At 32.2% G+C, this 12,469-nt stretch overlaps 1 protein-coding gene across 2 annotated transcripts in view; it reads left to right on the plus strand.

Moving 5' to 3' along the window:
- Window positions 1-11,906, plus strand: part of LOC118205802 (caspase-3-like) — a 94,531-nt gene extending 82,625 nt beyond the window's left edge. For both annotated transcript variants that reach the window (XM_035378085.2, XM_035378084.2), the window contains exons 7-8: window positions 4,726-4,870; window positions 11,503-11,906. In XM_035378085.2, the coding sequence (XP_035233976.1) occupies window positions 4,726-4,870; window positions 11,503-11,737 (380 nt within the window). In that variant the 3' untranslated portion in view covers window positions 11,738-11,906. The remainder of the gene's footprint in view (window positions 1-4,725; window positions 4,871-11,502) is intronic.
- The last annotated feature ends 563 nt before the right edge of the window (window positions 11,907-12,469 follow it).

Here is a 12,469-nt window from a genome sequence, read left to right on the forward strand (position 1 = left end):
TAATTTATTTTATTTTATTATTAGCGCAAAGGGGCAAATTTCCCAGAAGGGCTATTAATTTCGTTTTGGTATTTTGCGTTTGTTTAGTATAAACGTTGTTTCACTTTCCAAACTGTTGCCAGCAAATATTAGAGCCCTGCATTATATTTAAAAAAAATTAAATAATGAAGAATCTGAATGAATGTATGCATGTTTGCTGCATTGTGAAAAAACAATGATACCTAGAGGCATCAAATTTTGAATAGCATAGTCCTTCACTCGAATATGAGCATCTGAAAGCCCAAATTTGGAATTTGTTTTATTATCTATTTCCTGTTTTGTAAAATTTAACAAATTTTTGATTAACAAACTCATCCATTTCAAAACAAGCAGTGGCAACACTGTCGCGGGGGGGGATTAGCGCGAGAGACTGTGCATCGGAAATTCGAAAGGTATGCTCTTTTTAGTTTATTTGGGGTATTGCTGTTGAATCGAATTTTGTGGTTTAAGTGCGAAGAACACAATATTTAATAAATAAAGGTAACACACAAAACATTAGAAAAAAACACCAAGCCCCTTTGGGCATAATATAAAATCTGAAAGCTTTCAGATTTATTTTGTGTTCAGCTGCGTTTGGAACAAATAATCAGATAATTACTGATTAAAAAGAAGTATAAAATGAGAATTGAAATAGAATGAAAAATGTACATAGCCCATTAGTGTGCAAAACGTATAAGATTGCTGAACGGTGCTAGTTCGACATAGGTTTGAATATCGGGGAACGAGCTGAATGAGCTTTTATTGTTTTTCTAGTGTATAAGGTAAATACGATCCTGTTTCCCTTAGAAAGTTCTCCACAAATGGGATGGCATCCTTTCTCATAGACAGATAACTTTTGTATGCTTTTCCATACTGATTTCAACAAACAGTAGCAAGCATATATGAAATACTAATTATAATGATAAAAATTTGATGTAATTTTAAGATCATATACATCGTCGACATCAAGCTGAAACCCCGAATCAGCAACATCCCTTTTCAAGAGAAATAATTTTATTGGCATGAGCTTTATTTTTCAAAAATCGATGTTCTATACTATAGTTCTAACATATTTATCAAAACCAAATGCATTTTACTTTTTGATCGTAATGCAAAAGAGAAAAATAACATAAACAATTAAATATTAATATTAAAGGGTATCACAGTTATCCTCGGAAGGGAATGCGAAAGTATGGTTCGTTTACATCACATAATTACAGGCATCGCCTAAAATTTTAAAACCATAGCTATTAATTTTTAAATTCAATAGTGTAGAACATCAATTTTTGCAAAACTCTTAAAACTGCTTTTTTTTTTTTTTTTTTTTTCCCAGTTTTAAAGCTTGTAAGGATTATATTAATTTTATTAACAGTTAAATTTTGAGTTAAACTTCCTTTCCTATCAATTCTTAACTTCAACTTACCACTTCCGGCCAGAACGTAGTTTTAAAATCACGTATGAATACATAATGAGGAAGAGCGGTATTTAACCGCAAAGATCTTCGGTCTTAGTGAGAGAGATACCAGGTATTATGGATACCACGCGTCCGCCTTTTTAGGCTACTCTCTCGTAAGCTGTTATTACGCTCGGCCGTACTTTAGGCCTTTGATAGCTTCACAGTCGATTAACGTTAAGGGGCCAACTCTGTTAGAATCTTGATAGCTTCAGCTATATCTCTTTAGTTAATATTAGTTAGTTTAATTCTTAGTTTCTTAAGTTCAAGCCCAATTGTCGCTTTATTGTACTACTCCAAGACGGAGTTTTGTTAAACTTTAGTTGGAATAATAAAGGGTTGTTTTACCCTTCTATCTTGTTGTTTCCTGTCACAATAACTGAAGTGGTCGTTCGCTTATCAGTTCTTAAGTTTCTTCACTTCCAACAGCAACTTAGAATTACACAGTGAGGATTCCTACAAGCTAGGCATGTCGACGAATAGAACCGAGGCATTTTACTAAATTGCGGGAATCACTGTACGAGGTCCAATTAGCCCTTGGGAATAAACTATGAGAGATCCGGCCAATTTGTTCATGAGAAAGTGAAAAGTAACGGATCAGATCTAAAGTCTATATTTTTCCAGCAAATTTTGCTATGTGTTGTGTTACTAGAAATAATGCTTTAACTGGTAATGCAAATCACTTAATATGAGACGCCCTGAAAAAAGAAAGCATAAATTAGAAAAAAGTGCAAAAAAATTGGGTTTCTTTTCTCCAAACACTTGTACATTTTCTAATGAACATTTTCTACCGGAAGCATTTCTGTTGTGGAAAATATTATGCAATATCCCCCCTCATTTGAAAATCCTGACTATTATATAATTATAGCTATTATAATAATAGCTATAATTATAATGATAAAATTAATTTTTAATGCATTCAAAATTGCATGCAGTGTGTGCTATTGTGTATTTAAATATATTTATCAAAACTGAAAATTTTGATAAGTGGTAAAATTTTTCAATTTTTAATTACCTGCCATGCATCATTCTAAAGCAAATCTATCGATATAATGCTCATTGTGATTCTGTGTTTAATTATTATAAAACTATTTTAGCAATACCTTTACTTGGCCATCTCAATTTCCATTTAAAATCTCAATTTTCAAGTTTAGAAAAGACTGCATCATCCCTGTTTTGCATACAGCCATCAGTTTGCGCTGATCGTGTAAATGAAATTGCGGTAAATGAGTTGAAGATTGTAGAGTCATTGGGGTTTTTTTTATGCAGGAGTCATGTGAAAAAGGAGCGATGCCCTCGCCGGGACTCAAACCACGGACCTTTCGAATTCGCGTCGAGCGTGCTGACCACTACACCGCGAAGGCTTGCTAAGAAGGCAGGTGAAATACCTTATATATTCTTCCTTTTAAAGGGCGACTGAGGTTTTGGGGACCCAGTTGCCAAATTCTGGTAGTGAAGAATCATCATTCACCACCTTTTAGTTCAGGCGCCACTATAGAGACATTAGATATTTTTTTAAAGCAGGAGAGATAAAAAATGAGCCATGCCCTCACCGCGACTCGAATCACTGTCCTCTTGAATACGCTCCGAGCATGCTGACCATTACACCACAAAGGCATGCTAAGAAGACGGGAGAAATGCCTTAGAAGGTGATTTACCCTCTCCAAAACTTCTAAAAGAAGAGACGAAACATTGGCAACGGCATTTTATGTCTATTCCCAAAACAAAGCTCCCAGGCACACCAGTTTTGGTTTTAAAAGCTTTGAATAAAATCTTTGTACCAAATACTAATGTGCTTTTGCACATAGCAGCTATACTGCTGATAATATCTTGCGAATGTTAGCGTTCTGATAGGTGCTTTGAAAAGGTTAGAAAGTTATAATAGAGGTACTATAAGCGAAGAGCGCAGGAATTCTTTGATATTAAGGAACATTAATTATACCAAGGGAATATCAATTGACAAAATTATTGATATATGTATTTGCCAGTTTACAGTCACGGAAAGTGGAATTCGGGAATATTTTAAATGCCGAACCAAAGTGGAAGGCCAGAAAAATTTTTGCCTTCTTTTTTTTTTTTTTTTTTTTTTTTTTTTTTTTTTTTTTTTTAAATTTTTATTTCCAATTTAATTTCATTTCCAGAATAAATAATGTATTTACAACTTTTATGTATTTAATTCAATATCTTTATTATATACAACAGAAATATGGATTTTATATATTTATTTATCTTTATAGTTGTATTATGTAACCAAAATAAAATGAATTTTATAATTCTTTTAATATTTTAATAATAATGTTTAATTTATAAACAGAAATATTGAGTTACGCATTTATTATGATTGTAAGGTAATAATTATAAATACGATAATTAAATGCAATATATCTATAAATATGTTACATAATTTTATTAATAAGATTCATAATATAATTATTATTTATAATTAGATAACTGCCATTAACACAATATATTCGTCACGTAATAATTGGTATATACTTGAAGATGCTGTAATACGTAGAACAGTACAGCCATAGGAGTCATAACAAGCACCCCCCGCCATTTGAGCTGGCTACGTCCGTGAGATCCTACAATGAACCCGGCAAATTCTCGCACAGGCATGAATACTACCAGCACAGAAGAAGGGTGAAAATAACCCTTTATTAATTCAAGATAGTTAACAGAAAAGCACACTCTTTGTGCATTACAAAGACACCATCAAACTTGATGTTGAAACTAAAAACGTAGATTATAATTCAAGTCAAGATCTAAAATAAGTAGGGCTGGATAGCATGTAAGTTACACCTAACAGGTGGACTCACAAAAACCTAACATGTGTGATGATAAATCCGAAATGGCCTAGAGACCTACTAGTGTAATGGTGAAACAACAATGAAACGCACGCTGGCTAGCAAAAACACGCTCTGAATAAATTCAGAGATTCGCCCGTTTAAATATGCACTTCACTTAACTTTAAATTTACATCCTGGCAAGAGAATGGGAGAAGTTGAAAAGTTCAGATAACGGAATCAACCTTAAATAAATTTTTATGCAAAATAAGGAAAACTCTACATTAGTCTTATTTGTCTAAAAAAGTACATTGTATATGTGTCAAATATAAACTACTATTAATGTTAAAATTTTTGTAACATTGTAAAAACTCGGACCAGATTTTTCACTATAAGTTCAATCTGATTTGCTACAAGAAATTTCTTAATTTCTCTCTTCAGTGTGTTAATATTTTTTTTTTCTTTTAGTTAGCTCCTGTAAAAAAAAAACTCTTGAGTCTACTGCTGATTTGCATGAGTCTAAAACTTTGATCCAGTTACTAAATGAGGATTCAACTAAAGCTGGTCTTCCAGATTTTACTGATACATTAATTCTTAATTCTGCGGTGAAAGGGTGAGTTTTATTTAACTGCAGAATTTATTGTAGTCATCTTTTAACATTCTTCTTTTGGTTATTCTCACAAACTCATTGATGCTTATTTTAGTTGAAAAAAAGTGATTTTTTTTTTTAAGTGAAAATTGCTAAAATTGAAATAGTTCCTGTTTTTTGTATGCAGAGCATGTTGCGTACTTATTGTTGATTCTACTAACTAAATGTGCTTTCATTTTGAGATCTTTCACATATAGAAAGGTTTTTATGTAGTTTTAATTTACAAGATAATACAGTACTAAGAATTTATCTGTTTAAGAATTGGATGACTTTATGAAGGCATTGGAGTTCCCCAGTTCATGAATTGTTTCTCAGTCATACAACTTCATGTAACCTATCTCAATTTGTAATATCCATAAGTAGTTAGAAAGTGCGGTTAGGGCAAGAATATCCTGCCAACATCCATAAAGATATCTTTCTGCTACACATCAGTGTTGTATGTCATGTTGACAAGGTCATAAAGCACAAGTTGGATGCTCTTAACCCCTTCGCACCGGGTAGCACAAATGTGCGCTTATCGCGGAGGCCGGCAGTGTCTTATGCGAGCGTCTGTCCAGGGCCGGGGGCTTTTTTGCTATTAAGCCTAAACCCATGAAATTTCCGAAGTATCAACGCATTGTTTAATAATGCTCTATAGAGTATTTAAACGGCTTATGCTTTATAGATATTTTTATATGTACTTTAATTACCTTATTTCTTGTTTAAATGCATATTTTACACATTTTATTTTCATTACACACCATTTTATGACTTTTAACATTATACATCTGAAAACTAAATATATTACTTAAAATTCTCTTTTCGTATGAACAATTTAAAAATAGGGATCTACACACAGTTGTACATTTGCACTCTTAATAACTCATTTGCCATTTTGGAGGATTTTTAAAAATTTTCTATTGTGGATGACCCTGGAGAAGTACTTGCTTTCGACATACTCGGCATACAGATGTCCGAAATGTCCTCATCATCTTTAGATTCGCCAGATTCTTTATGATCAGGATATATCGTAGTATCACTATCACTACTATCAGAATCTGTTTCAGAATCAATATCTGAAATATTTTGCATCATTTCTGCTATTTCGTGCTCTGTTAAACATTTTCGACGCTTCGAGATTGCAACGGTAAAAACAGAAAGAATTCACGTCTAACAAGATCTAATTATTTTCTAAAAACTGAACTGCAAACCAAAATACCCAACGCTTTAGCGAAAATAAAACTTCTCTACTTACAATAAACAACTGCCACATGAGAATTTAAAGAGACATCATAAATCACGCCATTCGGAAACATTTATTTCCCCGTTTGTTTATATAATCAAAAATATGTGTATGTGAGTCATGCTTCTCTCATTTCGAGTAAAAGGTTTAATGTACATGTATCTGAAACCATATGGATATACAGTGCCATCTTGTGGCAGAAATTATAGTTTTTAAAACGTTCCAGGACACTGGCACAAATACGTGACAGTCGGGGCTGAACGGGAAAACGCTCTGGCACGCCTGCGTGTCGGCCAGGAAGTGAGTGTGTTTGTTGCTGGCATGTAGATGTGACAGTCGGCACAAAGGGGTTAAATAAAACACCTTTTGTCTTCAATCACGATCTCATGCTATATGATTATGTCATCTTCAGGCCACTTACAGAATCTCAGAAAGCAGTCAATTTCTAATTGAAAAGGCTGTATCATATTTTATGCAGCAACTAGCAGACCAGCGTGTATCTTTAATATGCCTTGTCTATGTAGAAATTGCCTTAACTCCAGCAAGAGTTTCTTCAAAATAGAATAAACCTGTTGAAATGCAGTCTTCAAACAGAAACTTTCAATCACATGTACGTGTAATGAGCTTATATCCTTTTGGAATAACTTTGGAAGGTGCAAAGATGTGAGAAATGGCTATGTAAATTTTGAATGCGTGCTTTTATACATTTACACTGGCTTCAATTGTCTGCACAGAAGTTAAGCATGCAATGCAAATTAGCAACTTTCGAAAGCATAGTTGAATTTGAGTGTGGGAAAATCTCTGTGCATGTGGGTATCAGTATATCAGTATGCAAATATTGTATGTTACAGCCAATCATGATTGATTATTTGAACATATGCTAATTAGGTTGTTGTTGAAAATGTCAGCAATCTGAAGAGTTTAAAGAGGTTCATTTAAACTCTGGTATGAAGTATTTATAACTTTTTTTAATAATTTTTGATGATATTTATGCTTCTATGCTAAAAGGAAGTGAATGATAAATAGTGATTACTGGTGTACTGTGGGATGCATTGAAGCAAGACAGTCAAATATGTCCTGTTTTTGTGTGTATATGTTGATCATTTTGTAATTTGTCAAATGTGGAGACAGTCAAACAAGTCAAACAGTTGTCTTTAGATACGGCCCTGTCAAGCAAGGTTTATCACTCCTTCTGATCAGTACAGTACAAAGCCTGTAATCTGGACGTCCATAATCCGGAATGATCTATAATCCGGACCTCAAAACTACAAACTTTATGTGGGTTTATGCATGCGCATAATGTGTTAAATGTATGATTTACGGTATAAGGTAGGCTAAAATTATCTAAGGCATTTCAGTTAATATGTGTTTAATGTATAATGGACGGTATAAGGTAGGCTAAAATTATCTAAGGCATTTCAGTTAATGTTGCAGATTGTGCTGTTCCTTAATCTTCTAATTGGATACGGCTTATTATTTTTTGCAGACTGTTAGAACAATTTTATAAAAATTAAGCTTGAACTTTTGATTATGTCAAAAAGAGTTTCCAATTCTGGAGCTGCCAAAGAATCTACAAAGCGAAAGCATGTTTCGATGTCCATTAAACAAAAAGTGGAATTGCTGCAAAAAATAGATAAAGATGTATCCGTCTCGAAGTCTATCAGTCCACTATATATGACACAAGAAAAGGGAAATTTTTGATTTTTTTGTGAAAGCATCTTAGTTTAATAAAGTAAACAAATAAATATTAAACTTTTTTTTTTTTTGTAAATTTAGATACCCTTTAGATCATAATTGTTCTTTATTTCATAAATTACGATTTCATATATTGAGTTGTATAATTTCTGCATGCCATCTTACCAGATTTAAATTGATGATCTATAATCCAGAAAAACTCCTAATCCGAAATCACTGAAATCCCGACCAGTCCGGATTACGGACTTTGTACTGTATATTGCTGCAGTAACTAAGCAGAATCAATGAACGACCTCCAGAACTCTTACATATATGGTTGGAGCATTATTTGATTTGGCAATATCTACTAGTACTTTACTGCATAAGCTTATCATGAAGGTAGTGTATGTCCAAGTACCAAGTGTACCCTTGGGCAAGGTTAAATTGGTGTTGTCAACATGTCATTTGGACTATTTTAAAGTGGTATACTGTCCTGTTCATGAATTATCCCTGGACTCGGATGATAAGTGTGTAAGATTCCGAAGAAAACAAGGCATATAGAATCAAGCCATGAACATGATGAAACACACATTCAGAGGTGTCAGTATCATGGTGTGGTCTGGAATTTTCATGGGATATTGACTCAGCTATATATTTTTGAAGATGGCTCTGCACAGTACCAAGATGAAGTCCTGCACCCCATTGTGAGGCATTATGCTGCAACGGTTGTTCCTGCTGTTTTCTTTATGAATGATTATGTCGATTCCCATTGAGCCAAACATCATTAATAAGTATCTTGAAAGGGGGTATATTTCTTGTATGGAGTGGCTGCCATATTCCCTGACCTCAGTCACATTAGACGTGCTGTCTGTTAGCTTCCATCAGCCCATCTCAGACAGTTGGAGACCATTGCAATGGAGGAATTGTCATTGCTAGCATCTGTGATGGTTGATCACCTCATTGAAAGCAAGGGTAGTGGCTATAAAGTTAATGTGAAGGTTGAGGCCGGTCACATACCTAATTATGTTAGTTTTTTTTTTTTTTTTTTTTTACTTTAAACATAAATTTGTTTGTTCATGTGACAAATGTGATTCCATCAGATAATTTACGAAAATTAAATATTTTTGCATCTTTGCGCATAATGTTTTGTTTCATCCATAAATACAACTGCTGTCTTTATATACAATTCAGTGTTAATCAAGGCTTAACTTTTCCATTTTTATTGATTTAACTATCACGTGCTTAGCATTTAGAAGCCAGTGTATAACCTAATTAAAAAGATTCATGTGCATTCATTGTATACATTAAATAAATTTTGAGTATGAAAACTTTTAGAGTGCAAAAAATATATTTGCTCCTTTTGTCAATTTTTGTCTGACAGGAGTTAAAACTTTCTGTTATTTATTTGTCATAATAACTGTGACATTTTCCTAAATGTAAATGCAGAGACCAGAGGAATGAGTAAAAAGTTAAATTTTGTTATGTTTATGAAATTGATAAAGGGTAGTGTGCCTGCAAATGCCAAACATATTGTATATGATCGAAAGGGATCATATGGACATTTTCTAAGCATATTACATTGCAAATACTAATGAGTACTACTGCTCCAAAAGCAATGTAATTTTGCTTTATTTCTTTAGAATTTACCAAAATTTCTAAACTCTATTAGAAATCTTGAGTTCTTATTTTAGCTTAATTGCATTTTTCCCGAAAAAGAACTGAATAATTAGATTTGTCAATTAGATAAAAGAAAAACCGTTTTAGTACTATACTTATAGGATATTTGCCCATTCGGTTATTTTCTTGCATAACAGTATGTTTCATTTTAAATAAATTTCTTTTGTACATCAACACAGTTTTTGACCATGTTCTTAGTTTTTAAATTAGCAATTTTTGTCTTAATATGTATACTGAATGAATAGTTATGGGTACAAAAATTCAGTGGATTGAAAGTGGGGTTCTGGAAATACAGTAAATTTATATTGAGCTGTATAAAACACGCATTCTTGCTCACCATTATTTCTCCATTAATAAATTACAAATTTTGGCGATATTGAAACTATAAATTTAAAATGACCTTTTTACCCTGCAGAGCTTGAATATATTTAAATAATTGTATTAAGTAAAAATGTCACATAATTTCTTTCATTAGCTGATTAATGTGAATCACTTTAAATATTTCTGCATTTCATAAACATATTTTGCTGCTCTCTTAACAGGTAAAGTGTACAGTACATTTTTACCAATTTTACATACAATCCATACAAAGATTTTTCTGTGATGTTCACAACAATTCATTTCTTGCTTAGTATCTCCTCTTGTTGTGACCAAATGCTAAAGGTTATGGCTATCAAACTATAGGTTTGAACGTATCTATGTGTAGCTGTTACAGAATTCAGTAAATGATTGCCATGACTAGTATTGGAAAGAAAAAGTGATGCAATTTCAAAGCTTTCCATTTAGGCCTTATAGGATGTTAAAATGATTTGTATGGAGCTGCTTATTTCTGTTAACGAATACCTGATGTGATTTTTTTCATTATCCATTTTTTAATTGGCTAGGTTATCTTCATTGTCTTTTGTTTTTATCAACAAGAAAAAAAAATCTTGTAAATGTTTTTACTGCCTGTTTATTATGGTTCAGGTTGTCATACTCATACAGTACAAAGTCCGTAATCCGGACTCATCGGGACTTCGGCAATTCTGGATTATAGATCATCCATGTAAATCTGGTAAGATGGCATGCAGAAATTATACAATTAAAAATATGAAACCGTAATTTATGAAATAAAAAGCAATTATGATCTAAAGGGTATCAAAATTTACAAAAAAAAAAAAAAAGCTTAATATTTATTTTTTTACGTTAGTAAACATTTCATTCAATGTAAGTTGTTTAAGTTGCTTCGTTTTTTAATCCTTTCTCTTTAATTCTATAAACAGACATAATTTCTTGTTCAGTTACAAAGTTCCACTGTTTAAGTCCCATAATTGCTGTGTCGACAATACCGACTAACTTGTCAATCAAAATTTTTTCATTTTCAATAACGTTCTCTGTTACTTTCTTCACTATCGGAAGCGCGCATGGGTAAACGCTTTACATGCATGCATAAGTTTGTGGCTTTGAGGTCTGCATTATAGATCATTCCGCATAATGGAGGTCCAGATTACGGATTTTGTACTGTATATAAAGATTTAGCAACACAGCATATGATTTTTGATGAAATCTGCCACATGAAGCATACATAGCTGTTTATTAGTTTATAATGGTAGAAAATAAAGCCACTAGTCAGAGGTATCCAGTATTGTTTTAAGAGCTGCTTTTGATATTTGAGTACTTTGCATATTCAGTGTTTGTTTCATTAAAAACTGAACCGTTTGGATAGGAGGGAAGAGAGGTAATGTCGGTGCAATGTAAAAACCATTTAACATAATAGGTCATTAAAAACAAGTATTTTAAGGCTGTGTCTGCGAGAATTGATATGCATTCAAGGTGATTAGTGTTTCAATTATGATTCTGTAATTCTTTAATGATTATTAACTTTGTTTACCACTATCAAAACCAAGCTGTTAATAATTTTTTCTTTTTACACTATTACATCGTATCATTCATGATCTTATATTTGTCAACTGTCTGACTAAATTCAACTCAGGTTCAGATGTCTTGTTTTTGATTATGTTTTAATTTTTATTTGTGAATTTAGATATGTCAGTTTCCGTATTCCTAATGAAGAGAGCTGGTTTGTATCATCGTTGAAGAAGAACATGTTACAGTATGGTGATGATTTAACGATTTCTAATATTGCAACTAAAGTTTCTAATGAAGTTGCAATGCAAAGATTTCAGCAGCATGGAGGCCTGCAACAGCCCATGCTGACGTCAATGCTTAGATACGAGTTGAAATTGAAAAAAGTGCAACAAGCAAATTTTTGTATTTAGCAACGTTATTAGTAACTTTTTATTATGTTATTAGTATATCTGAATATGTGTTTTTATTATAATATTGAAGCTATTTGTACATATTTTCTATGTATTTTAAATACTTTACAACTGTTTTTAATTTTTGTACGTGAATTTTGTTTCAAAAATAAATTATTTTGGAGTTGTGTGTACTTTGTTGGGGTTACTTTGAAACTTTTTTGTGTGATTTTAACAAATCCTGTACTAAGGCTACCAGGTAATAATATCTGTCTGAAAATATATTGTGTGTATTGATAAAACAATTATAAAAGCTAAACAAATTAAGAAAAATGAATGAGAGAAATATTCATATTTTATATTAATTATTGTAATTATTACACGAACATTACAAATTAGATTAGTTTTTATGAATGAGTTTGAGAGGTTTTATTCGTTTGATCAACATCTTCAAGTAGTAATTAAAAATGCAAGCCAATAATCAATAAAATTGCCATTAAATAATTATGTCTACTTTCTCTAGATAATGCATATTTAGATATATTCAATAGAATGTAGGTTCTAAGTTTTGAAACACCTGAAAGATAAGCTAAAATTGTATGATATCACTTATTGCAGCTTTTAATATTTTGTGTGGGTTGAATGAAACACATTACCATCAGTATTTAGATTTCATAAATTTAATTTGGTGTATTATCTAGCTTGTCGATATCATGATGTCTTTAGCTGTTTTCTAACAACACCCTGAAATTC

This window comes from Stegodyphus dumicola, chromosome X1, assembly GCF_044657685.1.
Source record: "Stegodyphus dumicola isolate Sdum_Otavi_A_Nest chromosome X1, ASM4465768v1".
Taxonomy (NCBI): Eukaryota; Metazoa; Arthropoda; class Arachnida; order Araneae; family Eresidae; genus Stegodyphus; species Stegodyphus dumicola.